This window comes from Parambassis ranga, chromosome 10 (genome assembly GCF_900634625.1).
Source record: "Parambassis ranga chromosome 10, fParRan2.1, whole genome shotgun sequence".
Lineage (NCBI taxonomy): Eukaryota > Metazoa > Chordata > Actinopteri > Ambassidae > Parambassis > Parambassis ranga.
The window spans coordinates 17,491,070-17,509,027 of record NC_041031.1 but is presented as its reverse complement, the minus strand read 5'-3'; the positions used below and the strand labels follow the sequence as shown (position 1 = coordinate 17,509,027).

Sequence of the window (17,958 nt, the reverse complement as noted above, 5' to 3'; positions counted from 1 at the left end):
CTGGTGTGAGGCGCTCCTTGCTGGGCAGCCTTAAGCAATTTCCCTGATGGAATCATTAAGTATTTCAAAATCAAAAAAATCAAAAATGTTGCTTTAGCTGAGTCACAGCAGAATTATTGGAACAAATAAATCAACATTTCAAGTTTTCATCATCAAATATTAAATTAGTGCAAACAAAAAACAGGTGCTGGCAAGAAAAAAACAAAACAAAAATTGCTGCATCTTTGTGCAAAAAATGTAACAGAAACAGCACCCGAAGATGTTTACGATCGAAATGTTGCACATTTTAGATCTTTGTTGCCGCTTTTTGTACCTCAATCAGAGACCGTCAATAAAATAGAGGTTTCTATGCTGGTTAGAAAAGAAAAAGTATCATTTATTTACCATCAGAGATCCATTACTATAACCCAATTTAATTCATCTGAAATATCAAAAGTAAAAAAAAAAAGGATATAACAGAAATATAAACGTCACATAGAAGATGTTATTTATTTAATATAAAGACAAAACCTGCATGATGAAACTGAGTGAAATAACACAAAATATGTGTTAGCTCTACTTGTACTAACCAATACCATACTACTAATCTCTGACACAATGGAAAAACACAGAAGAAAAAGTAGGGAATACTACAAAACAAATGCTTTCTGCCTAATTTAAGTCTAAGTGCCATATGTGCTAAATGCATGAATAATCCTCAGTTAATCCCTATCTTACCATTTTTATGCAAAATCTCTAGGCTATTTCATGTCACCAGGCAGATTTTGGTATTAAAAAAATGAAATAAAAAAATATAGTACAAATGTATGAAAATAAAACAGAAGGTGTTAAATTGACCAAACAGGCTTTTCAAGCCACTGTGAAATTAAATAGTCACTCCCACATGACCCAAATGTGGTAATGCCAAAAAAAAAACACATAATAAAACAAAAACAACTCATCATACTTAACATTCTCTTGCACATAATTACATTTTTTAATAGGGAACTGGTTTGATCAGTTGTAAAACTGACTGAAATTCATGACTGTTTATTTATTAAGGGGTTCTGTTGTTTTATATAGAACTGTTCTGTTCTGATCCCTGACCAAAGGGAAAAAAAGGGTCACCTGGTTACAGGCAAACTCATCAGCTGAGCTTTAAGTCTTAAATAGGTAACCCCATTTCCACTTTTTGAGAGGCCTCTGTTGGCCGTTTAATATCATTAGGAATAATGGCCTACATGTTAAAAGCAGTGCTGAAAGAGACGACATGAGACTCTGACTCTTGTCGGTGTGTTGATTTTTGCTTCTGACTTTTCAGAATATTATTATTATTTTAACCCCCTTCTTGTTTCAAGGAGAATTTTCCCATTCATGCATGGATTTTTTTTTTCATGATTTCACTGCATGTGAACCTTATTTAATCTTTTGGCTGTCATCATTTCAAATGATATGAATGATCAAGATTATTGCAGAGTAACGTGAGTGAGGATACGATCACATTACACTGTTATTAAGTCCAATCTACCTGTTTACTTTAACTAACTTACCATTGTGGATGCAACTAGAGGGCATCATCACAATATTACTATGACTACAATTACTAATTAAACTCAACAATTTAATGTGACCGTACCCTCTGCTGTCACCATCAGGAGTTAAAAAAAAAATATTGTTGACATTGAAGCTATGAGGAAAAGGGGCACCTAAAAGGCACAGATAACAACAGCAGTTGTTGCTCAGTATGTTTCTGGAGTAACAAATTCAAAGTCTGTGCCTCCCTGTGGAGGAGCATTCATGGCTGCTGCTCCAGGTGGGCGGTGGCTGTCGGGTGCCATGTGAGAATCAGGCTCCACGAAGATGTCATCCCAGTTCAACATCCTGCTTTGGGTGGAAGAGTGGACAGCCTCACCAACAGTGGTGACATGCTGCACGCTGCCATCCTCAGATATGACGGGCACTCCTGGCCCATCAGTAATCCAAGAGTAAGACTTCATCTGCACTGATTTACATGGCAGCAGGCGGTACAGGTTGTTTTCACCGTCGTCTTTCTCTTTCCTTCCACAGGGATCCTGATTGTGGGCTTGCTTGCAGTGACCAGATAGTAATTGGTAGTTGATGAACATTTCATTGCACATCAAGCACTGGTACCTCCTCTCTCCTGTGTGGTGGATTTCATGTTTAGTTCTGTACTCTGCCAGTGCAAAGACCTTGTTGCAGTAGCGACACGGGTACTTTTTCTCCCATGAGTGAGTATTGAAGTGGCGGCGCAGGCTCGGCAGACACACATAGGGACGTTTACATACAATGCACACGTAGAAAGTCTTCCCATCCATGATCAGCTCGTAGTGATCTTCGAGCTCTGTTTTGGTCTTCTTCTTGTTTGGTCCGCCCTTGACAGACAGAGGTGTTTTATCAAAAGGTTTCAGGGGTGTTGCCATTAAGGATCTCTTTCCTTTACTGGCTTTAGAGCCTCCTTCTCCGGGATCCTCCTTCACTGGGACAATGTCATAAGTATTTTCTCCAATATTAGCATACACTTTACAGCCTGATGATATGGAATCAATCTCTGTGGCTGTATTAATTGTCACTGTCTTTTTTGCTGCTGCAGTAGTTTTGGGAATGTTGGTTTGAACTGTTGAGCTTCCGGATACATCTATGAGTCTTATTTTGAAATCCCCTGTTTGAGCTGAAGTAGACACTTGTTTCCTATGGACCCCCATTATGTCAATGTTTTCTGAGGACTGAGAGGCACTGGACAGCTCAGGGGTGAAACTGCTTGACCTGGCTGGTGTTGTGGGAGCACTCCCTGAGGAAACTCTGGCGGGGGAAGAGGAGTGATTGGAGCTACTGTCTGGACTGCACAGAGGACTGCTGGAGTTAGGGCAACTGATGCTAGGAGGCTTTGCAACATACGCTTTCAACGGGCTTGTGGCATTTTTGTCATTTTTAGCAAGCGCATGATTTGATTCTATATTTTGGTTTGATGTGACTTTTTCTGAATCAGCTTTATCCACATCAATGATTTCACCAGAGCTGGCTTTCTGCTTAGCATCTGTCTGTGAGACAAACATAACATCACTGTCTGAGTCATCCTCATTACCCGCAGACCTGTTTGTCTGATTGAATTCCTCTGCAGATATGGAGAAGGACTCTGTGATTATTGGCATCAGTTCTGTGGATGTGTCGTTTTTGTTTTCCGTCTCTTTGGACAAACCTGGCAAACCCTTGACTTGTGACAACGGTGAACCCAAGTTTGCAATGAACTTGACTCCCAGTATCTGTCCAGCATTTATGAGCTCCTCCAACATATCAGAACGGACACGAACAATTTTGGAAGTGTAAATGTAGTTGAGAATCTCCTCGAAGATTTCAGGCCTGATGAAGTTCAGCTCGATCACTTGTCCAGCTACACTGAATAGCTGGTGGAAATACGTACTCGAGGCAGACAGGATCGTCTTGTGCGCTCTGAATTTCCTGTCCTGTATGATGATGGTGACGTCACAAAACAATCCATGATTCCGCTGATCATTCATGGACTTCAGCACAGCTGTTGAATACTGTGTGTCAGTTGCTGAGATGAGCTTTAGATTTGGCATGTCTAAAAAGACAGAGAAAACAATGACAACAAATTAGAATTAGACTCTACATATGCAGTGAGAAAATATTTATCTTTGATGAGCTATAACTTAATTATAACATTAACAACAAACTGCTGTATCTGGTCGGTAACCCTTAGTATATCCCCACTAGCATGCAATAAATCCTCTAATCATATTCAATGTTATAAAATACAACAACATCAGAAACTACAGTGTCTAAAAATGTCCATAAAGTTTATTCAAAATGTTTAACTACATCAGTATTTCTCTGCATTAGCCTAAACCAGTTGTCCGTGTACTATACAGTCACCAGTATAATTGCTAAATTATTATTTTTTTTAATATTTGTAGTATTTTATCAACATTTGATACACTGATGACAGGAAAACAAATGAAAATGTCCGAGTTTGTTCACAAACAGCTATTAGGGATGAGGGTTATACCTGAGGTAAACAAAAACAATAGTGATACCTTAGCTGACATTAGCCAAAACGGTGGTCTACCCAAGCAGTACAGGCTGTAGAACCACATTTAGTTAAATTAAACTTGTCAGCAGTCTTCTTATATTTATGACCAATAAAGCGTTTAACACAATATTTATCCAGATGCTGGATAAGAAAGCTAACCTTGGCTATGTTTCCTTCCCTCTTCCTCATTATTGAAAGGGAGCAGCGCGGCCTCCTGTTTAGCATCTTATTAGCATGCTAGCAAGTGTGCAACACTACAATGAATAAACGCTAATCTGAACGCTTATAATCTGTAACAACACCACACATTTACCAGTTTTACCTGCAACAACAACAGCCAAGACGACACAGGCTCCCTGATACGTAGCTTATTGATTAACTTAGCCGCCTACAAACAATGGCTAACAACAGACAGCCTGAGCTGCCAGCTGCGCTCACCGCTTCACGTTCCAGCTTCACTATTCATCAGCCACAAGGAGTCGCCGTCGTGTAGGACTGACAGCCACAGAATGACACCACTACAAGACAGGTAACGTATAACAGGCTGGCTTCATGCTAGCCTAAAAATCTGAATGAAACCGTGCGTGGAAGCAGTTACAGCTGAAAACTGTTTACTTTTTCCATGCAGGGTTTAGCGACGAGATAACTTCCGGTTCATCAACCTCGCCTTCAAAATAAAAGCTGAAGCTATGAATAGTTTTAAACATTTATTTAGAACCTAATTTCTCACTTTTACACATTTGTGTATGTTATAGTTTTTCCATGGTCAGCTGTTATACCACGTATGTTTGGCGTAATGTCATTTCATATTTGATTTTTTATATAATGCACTTCTGTAGCATAGCAACTCTACCGCTGCTTTGAGTCTTACTATTACTTTGATCTGATCTATTACTTTGATCTGATAAACGCTGTTACTACAAATCATTTCGCTTAAATAGTAATAAATGCAAGAGGCGGAACTTTGTGTGGTATGTTAACCGGAACACTGGTTTCTGTTTGGTGACGGACTTCCTGTTATTAGACGCTCTACCTGCGTACTACTGAAGGCAGACGAGTTCTCGGCGCAGATTTAAGATTTATGTTTCTGTCTTTTTACTTTGTCCAGTAGTTTTGCTTCAGTGCACAGTGATCAGAGGGTATGACTCTGTCCGATCGGTCGAGCTCTGACGGCGGCGAAGAGCCTCGGAGTCCTCGGGCCCGGAGACCTCGGACCCGCTCCCGCAGTCGCAACCGGAGCAAGAGCGGAGATCGAAGCTTGTCTCCCGACAGTTTCGGGCCCAAACTCCCCAGGCCGCGCAACCGGGAGAGGGAACGCGAGGAACGGGAGCGTCGATTCAAAGAGGCGAGAAACATCCGACGTTTCCGCATTGGAAGCCCCCGTCGAAGCCGCTCCCGGTCAAGATCAAGATCCAGATCGAGATCCAGATCCAGAACCAGGGAGGTCCACAACCATAGCGCCAATACCAACCACAACCACTGGTCTGAACCGAAAGACGCCCCTGGAAGACACGGCACATTTAAAGATGATTATTATTACGAGCAGCAGAGGGACGATGCCCAGAGACAAAGACAGGAGGCTTTCATTGCCAGGTAAGAAAACACGTCCACCAAGCTAGTGGGTCCACAAAACACAGGGGGTGGGGTCAAACTCCCACACAGCTAATAACCAAGCACACAATTGTACCCATGACAAAAAAACAACAACAACAGAGAACTGAATCAAGTAGTAATCAAGTAAACAACTAAATAATGTATCTCAGACTCACCGTCCTCTGGAGATGGAGAGACCCTCTATAAACAGATGGACAGGCCTGTTTTAAATTGCTGATGATTTAAATGCTGTTTGTCATGTATTCAACCTGTAACATGTTCTTTCTTTTTTCCAGACGTCTGCAAGAAAGAGAGAGGATTGGAGAGCTAGGCTGTCCTGAAGTTTGGGGATATTCACCGAGAGTGAAAGAACCAGAGTAAGTCAACAGCTAGATACTGTATGAGAAGCGACCTTTATTTGTCTGTTCTTGTTCAGCTGCAAAGAGACTGTGCTTAGACATAGACAAACTTTATTGTCATTCAAATACACAGCCAGTGTATACAGAGATAAATTTAGTTGCATCGGCTCAACATATATATATGCATCAGAGTCAAATAATATTTAGGTGAGTAGTGGATGCAATAGTGTATATTTAGTGTATATAACCACAGTATTGTGCAAAACAGTCTATATCGGTAAATACTGAGCAGTTAATTAGCCAGTATGTGCAAGATATTACAGAGTAATATATGACATTCTATAAAGTGCAACAACCAGTGATCTTAACGTGTTAAGACTAGTAAAAGGACAGGGATCAAACATGAAGTTCTGTCTTTTCTCTCCTTCAGCTCTGATGAGTTCACACCAGTTGAAGAAGACGAGAAAAACAGCAGTTCAGAATCCAGCTCAGAAGGTATGCAAAGATATGCTAAATTATGGTAATAGTAAGATGTTTGGATTTACAAGGTCTCCTGTCTGTCAATAATAGAAGAAAAGAAGAAGAAAAAGAAGAAGAAGAAAAAGAAGTCCAAGAAAAGAAAGAACAAAAAGCATTCAGAGGACAGTGACCTGGAGTCAGATTCTGATGGTGAGACAATCACATCTTAATCCCATTCATTCAAGACTTGTCAGCAATGGCAGTTTTTTTTTACCAGCATCCTGCTTTTGTCTTTCAGAAGAAGAAATGAAGAAGAAGAAAAAGAAGAAGAAGAGCAAAAAGTAGGTTCTTATATGCAGCTATCTGCTCTCTGCCTTTACACAGGGGAGTGTTTTTAAATGCATTAATATCTTTTTTTCCTAAAAGGTCCAAGAAGTCCAAGAAGAAGAAGGCGAAGAAAAGCCGCAAGGAGTCCAGTGAGTCCAGCAGTGAGGAGTCAGAGGAAGAGGAGGAGGAAGATCCCAGTGGGGTTATGTGGGTGGAGAAAACCTGCATAGATGAACACTTGGTTGGCCCTGAAGCTCCGCTCACTCATATGTCCCAGGATGACCGTCCCTTAGAGTGAGTCTCCTTGTTTATTTTTGTGTTTGCACTATTTACCTAAACAGAGAAGACGCAGTATGTGCAAATACATCTGTGTAGGTCGGAGTTAAAAAAAGACAGTTTTGGATCAGTTTAAGTGGTAAATTTACATACTTACAGTACAAGTAATTGTAATTCTAACAGGGTTGTTTTTGTCTTTCTCCAGTTTTGGTCATGCCCTGTTGCCAGGTGAAGGTGCTGCTATGGCAGAGTATGTGAAAGCTGGAAAACGTATCCCAAGGAGAGGAGAGATCGGCCTCACCAGCGACGAGATTGCAAACTTTGAGAAGTCTGGATACGTTATGAGCGGTAGCAGGTACACAAAGTTTATAAACCAGGCTGCTGACTGTCCCTTTAGCCATCATCTGATTCATATCACAGCAGTCAAATATGTATTTCATGTACCAATTTACATGATTTTGGGCAAAAAAAGTACTTTGTTCGATGGTCCCAATTCTTCTAACACAGACTCCTGTATTCTTTTATCCAAACATTCATTTCTGTAATGCTCACACACTTTAATTCGTCCTGCAGACATCGTCGTATGGAGGCTGTGCGTCTGAGAAAGGAAAACCAGATCTACAGCGCAGACGAAAAGAGAGCTCTGGCTTCCTTCAACCAAGAGGAGAGGAGGAAGAGGGAGAGCAAGATCCTGTCCAGTTTCAGGGAGATGGTGTACAGAAAGACCAAAGGCAAGGAGGAGAAGTAATTTCTTCATCTCACACTTCCTGCCATTGGACACCTTTACTGTGTGTGGTCTAATGTTTTATTTCTGGGAGGATACCTGTATTTTGTTTCAGTGAAATGTACAGTGGGAAGGGATTCAAGTTGTAAAGAAAGTACCGAGTTTGAGTTTATTTTATTCTCTATAGTTCATTCTTTTTCTCTTGTAAATATAAGAAATGTAATAGATTCAATTTAGAGGAATTTCTCAACTTGGTTGAGGTGACTAAATTGAAGCTCGGAAACACTGAAACAGAGCAATGCTTTCAAACGTGTCAGCCTAAATGTCTGTCCATGTTTCTTCTGCTTTAGTCTGCATACTACACTGAATGAATAAACTGTAAGTTTACCATCTTGTGTTATTACACGTCTCATTTTGTCAAACATATTAAACTGATGATAGAAAAGAAAACATGTTGTGCAGTTTTAAGACCAGCAAGACTCACAGCACCAAGTTTACCAAAGAAACATGAGTAAAACATGAGTAAAAGACCCAAAACATTTCAGTGTTAAACAGTTTATTTTAAACCAGGGACAAAAACCACCTTAAACAACTGAAAAACTATTAATTGATAAATATAATCTTTCAATGTACAACAAAGAACTTTATCCTTGTCTTGGTCTCCATGTTCTTCATCAGTGAATGTTCTCCAGGCCCTAGTGACAAACAGAGAAAAGAAGATAAAACTTTATTAATCCCGAAGGAAATTCTTGTGCCAGAGGGTATCAAGTTACATTAAATACAGTAAAGTACAGAGTATAAGTGTCTCTAAAATCCAAATCAGAGTACAGTAAGCAGTATGATCACTGCAACACCAGCCTGTTATGGATTAGCTTTTCTTTTATTAGTAAATGAGTTTTTGGTCTTGTCTTTTTTCTGCCCTTTCCAAAATGACCGGTTATTATCTGAGTTTGACTGTGACATCAACTGTAACAAGACAATCTACATGATAAGAGGACTGAGGGCGTTTTATGAAGGTAGGCAGTGACTGGGCCCTGTGGATGTTACTTTAACACACCTAAATCCTAGGATGAGTGCAGAGACGTGTGCCCTGCCATACTGCAGAAACGGTTAAGGAATGATTTAAGGAATATTATACACAGTGCATGCCCCAAATTGCAACCTACTATGGATCTATGTCTAACATCTTAGTACCACAGGACACTTTCAGATGTGGAGTGGAACATGATAAAGGAGACACAGCACTGTTCTAATGCTGTGGCTGACCAGTGATATTGACCAGATTGACAAGACAGAAAAAGAATATTATTGTTATTGTTACACGCTTTACCTTTGAGTCATAGTAGCGTCCCGTCCCCCCAACTCGCTTGTCTCTCTCCATCATGTACCACTGCCAAGGAACACGAGCGATTCTCTTCTCCTGCAGGAAAACAAGTTTTTTTTTTAAATAAAGCATTTTAAAACATAAAAACACTTCACGTTTGCTCCAGGTTCGCCGTGGCAGCCTTTACCTTTCCTCCGTTGGTGAACTTGTGAACATTTGCGGTCACAATACCGGGAATGATGAGACAAACGGTCATTAAGCCGAGACCGGGAAGAATTTCATACCACATGGTGACGACGTTTTACCTGCCAGACGAAATAAACAATTCTAAGGACAACTAGGTTGTCCAAAACCCCACCGGAGAACGTATATTTTGCTAAGAAGCTAACAAAATGTCGACCGTCCTCACGACCTATGTCCCTCTACCGGAATTACAAATTCAAATTTTCATATTAAAAGCCTCATGCGTCAAGACGATACGATACAACCATTATAGACTGTAAAAAGCGTAAGCTGCATGCTTAGAATACAGTTATGACAGAATATTTATTAACAACTAACGATCGGTGTAATGATTCTTTAAAAAAATTATTCCAAACTTGAAATTACAAGCTTTTATTTTGAAAGGCAGTGGAAGAGCGGAAGCTCCTTTTTGCTGAATTTCCGTAAACATATAAACGCATAAATTCTTCTAAGAAAAACACATAAAAGGAAAAATGAAAGATAAACTTACGATTGAATGAAAAACAAAAACAATTTAAATTTAAAAATCAAAACAACGAAGCTCGGTTATTTTGATTTACAGCGCCCCCTCCCTGTGGTAAAGACAAACTACATGTTCAACCGTCAGAGAGGAAGTTACGGCTAGTTGGTTTGATGCTAGGCGGTGCTAACTTGCTAAAAAAAAGTAAACAAGTCTGTTAAGTGTGATGAGATTCAACAGCGGTACAAAGTAGATATTCAGCCATGAAGGAAGACAAAGAAAACACTCGACCGAAGGAGAGGAAAGTGGAGATAAAATGTGAAGCTGGAGAAAAGACGTCCAAAGAAAAGAAGGAGGCCATGACAAAGGTACAGATTGCTAGCTGCGTTAGCTCGTGTTATAAACATTGCATTATGAATATTATTAGCTGTAAAATACCACATTTGTTTGTAGTTGCTTTGCAACGGTCTACTGTAACTTAATTGACGTCACACAAACTCACAAGACTAACCCCAGCTTTTAAGTCAGCATTAGCAAATTGTTGTCTACTTTTGGCCGTAAAAAACTTCAAACTATCTTTTACCAGATTGTGATCAGACGGTTACCACCAAGTCTGACCAAAGAGGAGCTGGAGGAGCAGCTGCAGCCTCTTCCAGAGGTGGACTACCTGGAGTTTTTCTCTAACGACACCAGGTGAATGAACCTGTAACGAACTATCATAGTTAAAAAAAATACACAACTGTTATCTCTAATGGTGATATCTGACCCCAGTATTTTGTCTTTTCAGCCTTTACCCTCACCTCTTTGCAAGAGCCTACATCAATTTCAAAAATCAAGAGGATATTGTCCTCTTCAGAGACAGATTTGATGGATATGTTTTCATTGACAACAGAGGTATAAAAGGCATGAAAGTGGTGATAAATATACATTTATTCAAGTGTACATTAGGCTTCACGCTTGTCTACATGTTGTTTTCATCATGTCCAACAGGTCAGGAGTACCCTGCCATCGTGGAGTTTGCACCTTTTCAAAAGACTGCCAAGAAAAGAAGCAAGAAAAAGGATGCGAAATGTGGCACAATAACTGAAGGTAAAAGTTACTTTTGGTGGTGGATCTTCTTTTGCTTTTATACCACTATGCACCTGGCAAACAAACTTCAGTCTATATGTGCCATTTTCCCTCATGTATCCAAAAAAAATGCTTTACTTGAATTAAGTACAGCATATGATGATGCAGAGCAAAAGTATCACTGCGATTAACAGCATTTGTTTCCTGTGTTTTTTTTTCAGATCCTGATTACAAGAAGTTCCTTGAATATTATAATGGCGATGAGGAGAAATTCACATCTACGCCTGAGACTCTGTTGGAAGAGATTGAGGCAAAATCAAAGGAACTTGTGGGTATGTTAACAGTCGCTTCAGTTAAAAAGGGGCATGTGACACAGACACACTGCATTGAGTGTAATATTAATGTATTTTTTCTTTTTCCTGAAGGTAAAAAGACAACTCCCCTGTTGGATTTTCTGAAGAACAAACAGGTAAATAAGTAGAATAGTGGTGATCTACGTTAAGTCGCAGGATGGAATCTGGCTTCACATGTTCCCTTTTAATGCTTTCAGAGACTGAGAGAGGAAAAGAAAGAGGAGAGAAGAAGGAGGGAGCTGGAGCGCAAGCGTCTGCGGGATGAGGAGCGTCGTAAATGGAGGGAGGAGGAGAGGAGGAAGCGCAAAGAGGCCGAGAAGATGAAAAGACTTGAGAAGCCACTGGAGAAAGACAAGGACCAAGTTAAAGAAGAACCAAAAATTAAGGTAAATGTGCTGCAATGTTATTTAAAATGCCATTATACATTTTAATGTTAACTTTTCTTTCACCTGTGTAGCTCCTGAAAAAGCCAGACAGAGGTGAAGATGGGATGTCTGACAAGCCCAAGGAAAAGCCAAAGAAACCAGATAAGCCAAATAAAGAGGACAGATCTGTTGGTGATCAGAGGAGGCGTCAGAACTTTGAGAGCAAAGACGAACGTGGAAAAAAGTTAGTTGCTTCAGTCATTTCTTCTCATATTGCTTACTTTGAACAGAAGACATAAACAGGAGTTGTGCTTTACACACAGAGGGGACGAAGAGGGGCGTAAGGAGTTCAGGGAGCGGGATGCAGATCGAGACAGAGACCGTGAGCGGTTGCAGAAGGAGCGTGTTAAGCGGCAGGACGAGAATCGGCGAAGGAGAAGAGAGCGGCAGGATGGAGAGAATTCCTACAGGAAGCAGGACGATGAGGTCAAGCGAGAAAAAGCCTTGGAGAAGAAGAAAGGTGAACACATGACCGACTCTCACTCTGAGAGGCCGGAGAAGGTTGTTAAAGACAACAAGAAGGATGATATTAGTAAAAGAGAGCGGCTAAGAAACAAGGTAATGACTCTTAAATCATTTTGTTCTTTTTCTTCCAACTGTATTTAAGCATTTCTAAAAAGTGTTCTTTCTTTGCATCAGGACCGCCCTGCTATTCAGCTATACCAGCCAGGAGCCAGGAGCCGCAATCGAGCTCCAGGTGGAGGAACCGAGTCCAACTCCGTTGACAAAAAGCCAGACCATGAGACTAAAAAAGTGTCTGAGAAAGGAGATGACTGAGCTTGATTTCTACATATGGCAATTTAAGTTTAGCGAGGAGAGGGGAGACAGGCCTGTGGAGCTCAGAGCAGCTGTGTGGCATCTCAGGTCCAGATGGGCACTTCAGTCCAACTAGGGCTGCATTCGGCTCTTCCAGTCTCAGAGGCAGAGGTATGATTGTGGAGCCTGTTAGTGCCTGAAGTTTTATTTGTTAGCAGAAGTGACCGTAATGAAGCCAGAGCTTTCTGGGACCATGTGAACTCAAAGTGGCCTTACTTCAATATTGTTGTTCATCTAAACCTAAACAGCTGCTTCCTAATACATGTCTACATTGCCAAACTTTACAGTAAAATGTTCACCCTGTCTAGAAAAGAGGGTTTTGCTGTAGCATTTTCAATTTCAGGTGTACTCAGCTTATTCTGACTGGGGAGCCAAGCAATCAACAAAATACCTGAAGCTAACATACTGAAAGACATTATCTGTAATCTATCTGGTCTGGGCATCGTGTGCTTTGTTCATTTATCCTTACAGTGATGGAGTAAATATGCTCACTTCTGACTGCCATGTGACAGCTATGCCTGCATGGAGACTTGAGACCAGTCAAATAATCAGTGATCTACCTGTGGCCTTTCCCCTTCTTTTCTAATCTGAAACTCCTCTTTAACATTCATCTGTGATACATTAAACTGAATGCAGCATGGACACATATCAGTACTAGTGATGCTAACATACACTTGCCACGTTTGACTGGAAATAAAAGTTCTTTGTCAAAGAGTATGTGACTTTTTGTCTTTTGTGAAACAGCGATGGTATTGAAGCATAGTGTGCTTTATGTAAAGTCATTATATTTTTACCTGATTAAACTTTGTATTGTTTCTGTTAATAATATCCCCCTTTATAATGTTGTGAATCATGCTAAAATTCAATTTTATACTTTTCTGAAAATCTACATTATAATTTGAACGTGTCCTTTGTTCAATGTCTTAATGGGAAAAAAAATCTACCACTTGGTGTCGCTGTTCGCAAAACATAGGACTTGTTTCGTGGACGCTGATTGGTTAAAAACTGCTGCGTCACTTCCTTCGGTCTCTTCTACCACGGCCATAGTGGGAAAAGGACTGTGGACAAAATGGTAAATATAATATCCTTAAACATCTTTGTCAGGAGGGCTTGTAGAAACACGCCAAAGTTGTAACTGACTAGTAAACATCTTAATGGCGCATTAAAAGTTGATATGTGGTGTGAATACTCAAATATGAGCTGATGAAGTCTGATAAACGATGCTAGCCGGTACGTTCTATGCATTGCTACTCGTGTTAGCATCTAGCTCTCATCGCTTGAGCTATGTCTCTGCTTTAAACATGTAAATGTACACATGCAGTGCTAATCTGGAACGGTAAATCACTGATGGCCTGACGTTTCGGTGCTTTGAATTGTTTCTAGTCGTCCCACAAGACTTTCAGGATCAAGCGCTTCCTCGCCAAGAAGCAGAAACAGAACAGGCCGATTCCTCAGTGGATTAGAATGAAGACCGGCAACAAAATCAGGTGAGATTCTGCTTTTTTTTCCTGCACGTTCTGCTTATTTTTGCTGTTAATTCAAAGTATGCAACCTAAACATATGTGCAAAATGAATAGAAGCCACTGTTATCACTTCCGTTTGCCAAGTTATTAAGGGCATCTTAACTTACACTGATTATTTCTACCAGTATTTTTAACATTGGCGACTGCTCTAATGTTTAAGTAATGTAAAATGTTTACAGGTACTGAGATCAGAAAGGTTGTTTATAAGCAGCTTACAGTATATGACAACCCAGCAGACATCAGTGTGACTTGTATCATAGGGAAAGGAAGTGTTGTGCAGCCTTTCCTCTGTTACACTTGATCTATATGCCTGTTCATGAATGGCAGTCTCTTTAGTGTCTTATTCAAAGATGCAATTTAAAGGACTAGTTGTTCATCCAAACATTTTATTATTACCAATACTTACTTTGTTTTATTTTGGAGCATGGCTAAAATGTAAGCATCCGTTAATGGTTTGTACTATCTCTTAAGTGCTGCATTTCCATTCTGATCTCTGTTATCATTAAGTGTTTAGATGCCTGACTAATGCAGGAACTTCACGTTGTGTAAAGCAGGTCTGCAATTGCAGCTCTCCTTTGCTGTAGAGTGCTGTCATTAACCCTGCTGAGAGCATGTGGCTGCTGCAGAGCTCATACTCCTGCTCACTGTGCTGGTGATGAGGAAGCTCTGTAGCCAAACAGTACAGCTGGATAGACTGTTGGCTCAAGCTAATGTAAAGACTCTAAATTGCCTTCCTTGGAAGTGGTCTGTTTATGTAATCACAAGTTAGGGATAAGTCCTGATTTATTTAGAAGTTTGTAGTGAGGCAACTGGACTTGTAGAGTTTTATCAGTTCTAACTTGTTTTGGTGGGAAAACAGCTTGATATGTGGACACGTATCAACCTGTTTCACCTCAAAAAACAAGTTGGAAGTGATGAAACTGCTTGGATGAGCAGTGAAACGTCTTAAAGAATACTCCAAGTCCAGTTGCCTCGCTTCAACCTTCTGAATGAAAATGACCTGGATGAGAGTCTTCATCAAGTCCTCTGATTTAGTGCCCAGAGAGAGCGATAATGGCTCTAATTGTCTTTTTGATGAGAGAATATAAGTGGACTTCAAAGCATTTCAGAAAACCTTTAGTAATAGAATATTAATTCTGTTGCATTATGTACATATTGTTCATACACATTGTGGTCAGTTGGAGTTTACATATATATTTTTAACTAAACCCTTGAACCTGCCCCAAAGTTTAACGTTTCCTGAATATGTTGGCTAGAACTACAGACTTTCCATTCATGTTTACTTAAGAATGAAACTCCACAAATTACATTTTTCACAGTCACAAAATTGCTAGCATTGTCAGTAAAACACTGGATTAAGGGTTAAAAAGCTGCACTGCAAACGGTTGCTGCTTTTTGGTAGATTTATTGTGCATTATTGGCTTTAAAAACAAATGACTGCTGACAACAGGCCTTTTTTCATGGGAGGTATTTTCTCTAGTCTTAGCAGGAAAAGCAAAGGTGGGGTGCACTGTGTGGCTCCTTTACAGTTAGTGATCCATTAAGTCATTACAATGGGCTGCTCAGTACTAGAGTGTTGTCTTTCTTGCTTTGAGCCAAAATGTCTGCTGTGAACAATGTTGGCAAACTGGAATATCATTGGTGGTCGTTCAGTTTAACATGACAGATGTCTATCTTTTCGTTTCACTTTAGGTACAACTCCAAGAGGAGACACTGGAGGAGGACCAAGCTTGGCCTGTAAACATGAGGGTCTGCAGATCCCAGCATCCCTCCTTCCCAACATCTGCCGGGACCCCCAGCTGCTGGGCCTGAGCACAGGGAGGGAGCCATGTTATCTGGAGCAGCAGTTGTTTTGTACAGATACTCTGGTTATGCTCATGTTTGACAATAAAAGATCAGTGATCAAACTTAAAAGGTGCAGCTGTGCAGCTGTTTTCTTTTTTTCCCCCCACTTGAACAGGAAGCAAAGAGTTTCATTTATAGTCTGAATGTTTTCTGAAGCAAAGCAAACATTAGGCAGGGAGGAGCTATGCTGACAGAGCACTGCACTCACACTGAAGGGTGTTCAGAAGGCAAACACTGAAGAATTAGTTTCTTGGATTGTATTTATTTTTAGATCTAGCTAAAGCACAGCTTTGCTGCAAGACGGAGTGTTTACATTTGTGTTGAAACTGAGGGGAGAAGTGGCCACATTCAATTACAAATATGAGAAAAAAATATTAGCAATGTTTTTAATCAGTTAAGTGACATTCAACAGAACAAAATGATTTCACCAGGTAATGAATTACAAGTAGCATGAGTTTGTAATGTTTAGCTTGGAGGGTTAAGTATTGAGGGGGAAAAGACTTGTATTTGTGTCTAATATACCCGTCACAACCACTTAGAGAAGATGTTATTGTAGTGTATTGTGAAAAAGAAGGCAAGTTCTTGGGTAATAAACGCTCAAGTTTTGCTTCCAAGAAATGGGAAAGAAGGAAGCAGCTTTCTGAAAGAGCCAAATCTCCAGCTGCCACCCCTCTTAGTCCGGTCAAAGTAGTTTTCTTCTTCTGCCACTGCACCATCCACCTCCTCACAAAAGTTCATTGCGCCGGCGCAGTTGTTGTTGACGTTCTTGTTGGCGTTTTGCGCACACTCTTTGTTGTGCTCGTCATCCCAAGTCCCCAGCAGCTCCTTCATCTCCAGCGGGGCGTCTCCCTTCAGATACTGCCAGGGTCTCTTGCCGTTGTAGTCCATAGCATCCACGTTGGCACCGAAAGCTCCCACCAGCAGCTTGATGACCATGTACTGTCCGTGCATGCTGGCGACGTGCAGCGGGGTGAGCCCTCCACTCCCCCGCAGGTTCACGTTAACAGGAATGTCTTTACTTTCCGCGTACCGTAAAAGTTTGATCAGTATTTCGTCCTGTCCTCTCTTAGCCAGCCAGTGCAGGACAGAGTAGCCGCTGATGAAATCCCTTCGGGTTAACAGATGGGGGTCCACTGATATGAATTCCAGTATGGTCTCATAGCTTCCCTCCACTGCTGACAGCATCCATGCGTGCTCCATCGGGTACAAAGCCCAGTCTGTGTCCTGGTCGGAGGACACACTGAGGGTCTGTGAGGACAGAACGCTGCTGAAGCTGCTGTGCGATGGATCATTCAGAAGCAGCTCCTTCAGGTATTTTTTACGCATAGCGGGAGTGAGGGAGCCTCTCTCCGGTGCCTCCTTCTGAAAGCCGTCACTGACTTCCAGCTGCCTCTGCAGCCTCGACCTACGCTGGAAAGCACTGGGCATGACCTGCATGCCATAACGAGACAGTCGCTCCACAACGCTGCCCTGTCTGGACGTCCTGTCCCCGTGGGCGTCGGTATTGCTGACAGCTGGTTCAAATCCAGCATCATCCGATCTGCGCTCGTACATGTTGGCGAGCTTCCTCTGAAGGCAAAGTTCAAGATGACTTCCTCTTATTAAGACAACACCCCGACTGTATCTGTGAAAAAGGAACTAGGAAACATTTCCTTTGCTCTGTCGGACCCTCAGCCTGTATCATAAAGGAAACAATTTATTTACAATCTTCAACTATACAACCAGTCTCAGGATTATCATTTTGTAAGCGCGTCAAACCTCTAAATTGTGTCCAAGAATCTAGCTTATAAATAGCAATGAATGTTCCACCATCTAATGTTAGTGCAGCTGCGCCAACCCAACTCACCTGTTCTGTCCAGAGCCCATGCGTACTCCCGTATAAAAGCGCATTTAACGGATCTACCGATCAATGAGCTTCAGTCAATGTGCACCGCTAACTGTCCGTCAAACGCTGAGCTACAGTCAAGCTGAAACTCTTCCTTTTGTAAGAGGAACCGAGACAAAGTTCATTATAATCTCGGGCAAAACCAATGGCGAGTATCCCTCACATGTGACCACTGATGGGTTTCAAAAAGCAGGAAGTAACACACTGTACACTCCCGAGACCCGCTGTCT

The 17,958-nt window shown here is 41.1% G+C and overlaps 6 protein-coding genes across 7 annotated transcripts; 3 read left to right on the top strand and 3 right to left on the bottom strand.

The window, feature by feature from the left end:
• Positions 1 to 397: 397 nt before the first annotated feature.
• On the bottom strand, positions 398 to 4,674 carry zbtb33 (zinc finger and BTB domain containing 33). Of its 2 annotated transcripts, none has more exons than XM_028416364.1 (2): positions 4,371 to 4,502; positions 398 to 3,580 (listed from the first exon to the last, which is right to left on the bottom strand). In XM_028416364.1, the coding sequence occupies exon 2, from the start codon at positions 3,576 to 3,578 to the stop codon at positions 1,719 to 1,721; it is 1,860 nt and encodes a 619-aa protein (XP_028272165.1). In that variant the 5' UTR covers positions 3,579 to 3,580; positions 4,371 to 4,502; the 3' UTR covers positions 398 to 1,718. The 2 variants fall into 2 exon arrangements, with proteins under 2 accessions (XP_028272165.1, XP_028272164.1); XM_028416363.1 differs by having other exon boundaries at positions 451 to 3,580; positions 4,487 to 4,674.
• A 383-nt stretch (positions 4,675 to 5,057) lies between these two features.
• nkap (NFKB activating protein) lies at positions 5,058 to 8,177 on the top strand. Its single transcript, XM_028416242.1, has 8 exons — positions 5,058 to 5,641; positions 5,938 to 6,018; positions 6,431 to 6,495; positions 6,571 to 6,669; positions 6,758 to 6,800; positions 6,886 to 7,080; positions 7,268 to 7,417; positions 7,636 to 8,177. The coding sequence occupies exons 1-8, from the start codon at positions 5,190 to 5,192 to the stop codon at positions 7,808 to 7,810; spliced, it is 1,260 nt and encodes a 419-aa protein (XP_028272043.1). The 5' UTR covers positions 5,058 to 5,189; the 3' UTR covers positions 7,811 to 8,177.
• A 148-nt stretch (positions 8,178 to 8,325) lies between these two features.
• ndufa1 (NADH:ubiquinone oxidoreductase subunit A1) lies at positions 8,326 to 9,526 on the bottom strand. The gene is made up of 3 exons (XM_028416535.1): positions 9,298 to 9,526; positions 9,117 to 9,206; positions 8,326 to 8,481 (listed from the first exon to the last, which is right to left on the bottom strand). The coding sequence occupies exons 1-3, from the start codon at positions 9,397 to 9,399 to the stop codon at positions 8,461 to 8,463; spliced, it is 213 nt and encodes a 70-aa protein (XP_028272336.1). The 5' UTR covers positions 9,400 to 9,526; the 3' UTR covers positions 8,326 to 8,460.
• Positions 9,527 to 9,929: 403 nt separating this feature from the next.
• Positions 9,930 to 13,190, top strand: upf3b (UPF3B regulator of nonsense mediated mRNA decay). The gene is made up of 10 exons (XM_028417028.1): positions 9,930 to 10,181; positions 10,400 to 10,506; positions 10,601 to 10,707; positions 10,804 to 10,902; positions 11,103 to 11,213; positions 11,307 to 11,350; positions 11,432 to 11,620; positions 11,692 to 11,843; positions 11,923 to 12,217; positions 12,299 to 13,190. The coding sequence occupies exons 1-10, from the start codon at positions 10,077 to 10,079 to the stop codon at positions 12,434 to 12,436; spliced, it is 1,347 nt and encodes a 448-aa protein (XP_028272829.1). The 5' UTR covers positions 9,930 to 10,076; the 3' UTR covers positions 12,437 to 13,190.
• A 256-nt stretch (positions 13,191 to 13,446) lies between these two features.
• On the top strand, positions 13,447 to 15,915 carry rpl39 (ribosomal protein L39). The gene is made up of 3 exons (XM_028416807.1): positions 13,447 to 13,547; positions 13,859 to 13,962; positions 15,691 to 15,915. The coding sequence occupies exons 1-3, from the start codon at positions 13,545 to 13,547 to the stop codon at positions 15,737 to 15,739; spliced, it is 156 nt and encodes a 51-aa protein (XP_028272608.1). The 5' UTR covers positions 13,447 to 13,544; the 3' UTR covers positions 15,740 to 15,915.
• Positions 15,916 to 16,085: 170 nt separating this feature from the next.
• sowahd (sosondowah ankyrin repeat domain family d) lies at positions 16,086 to 17,841 on the bottom strand. The gene is made up of 2 exons (XM_028416806.1): positions 17,690 to 17,841; positions 16,086 to 17,518 (listed from the first exon to the last, which is right to left on the bottom strand). Exon 2 carries the CDS (start codon positions 17,395 to 17,397, stop codon positions 16,441 to 16,443), a length of 957 nt encoding a protein of 318 aa, XP_028272607.1. The 5' UTR covers positions 17,398 to 17,518; positions 17,690 to 17,841; the 3' UTR covers positions 16,086 to 16,440.
• Between the last annotated feature and the right edge of the window lie 117 nt (positions 17,842 to 17,958).

Excerpts from the sequence above, each read along its gene's own strand:
- zbtb33 (XM_028416363.1), bottom strand. The coding sequence starts at position 3,578 with ATGCCAAATCTAAAGCTCATCTCAGCAACTGACACACAGTATTCAACA.
- nkap (XM_028416242.1), top strand. The coding sequence starts at position 5,190 with ATGACTCTGTCCGATCGGTCGAGCTCTGACGGCGGCGAAGAGCCTCGG. Across the intron at positions 6,019-6,430 it reads CCGAGAGTGAAAGAACCAGA|CTCTGATGAGTTCACACCAG; the intron begins GTAAGTCAACAG and ends TCTCTCCTTCAG. Across the intron at positions 7,418-7,635 it reads TACGTTATGAGCGGTAGCAG|ACATCGTCGTATGGAGGCTG; the intron begins GTACACAAAGTT and ends TTCGTCCTGCAG.
- ndufa1 (XM_028416535.1), bottom strand. The coding sequence starts at position 9,399 with ATGTGGTATGAAATTCTTCCCGGTCTCGGCTTAATGACCGTTTGTCTC. Across the intron at positions 9,207-9,297 it reads AGTTCACCAACGGAGGAAAG|GAGAAGAGAATCGCTCGTGT; the intron begins GTAAAGGCTGCC and ends GTTTTCCTGCAG. Across the intron at positions 8,482-9,116 it reads GACGCTACTATGACTCAAAG|GGCCTGGAGAACATTCACTG; the intron begins GTAAAGCGTGTA and ends GTTTGTCACTAG.
- upf3b (XM_028417028.1), top strand. The coding sequence starts at position 10,077 with ATGAAGGAAGACAAAGAAAACACTCGACCGAAGGAGAGGAAAGTGGAG. Across the intron at positions 10,903-11,102 it reads ATGTGGCACAATAACTGAAG|ATCCTGATTACAAGAAGTTC; the intron begins GTAAAAGTTACT and ends TTTTTTTTTCAG. Across the intron at positions 11,621-11,691 it reads AAGAAGAACCAAAAATTAAG|CTCCTGAAAAAGCCAGACAG; the intron begins GTAAATGTGCTG and ends TCACCTGTGTAG.
- rpl39 (XM_028416807.1), top strand. Across the intron at positions 13,963-15,690 it reads AAGACCGGCAACAAAATCAG|GTACAACTCCAAGAGGAGAC; the intron begins GTGAGATTCTGC and ends GTTTCACTTTAG.
- sowahd (XM_028416806.1), bottom strand. The coding sequence starts at position 17,397 with ATGTACGAGCGCAGATCGGATGATGCTGGATTTGAACCAGCTGTCAGC.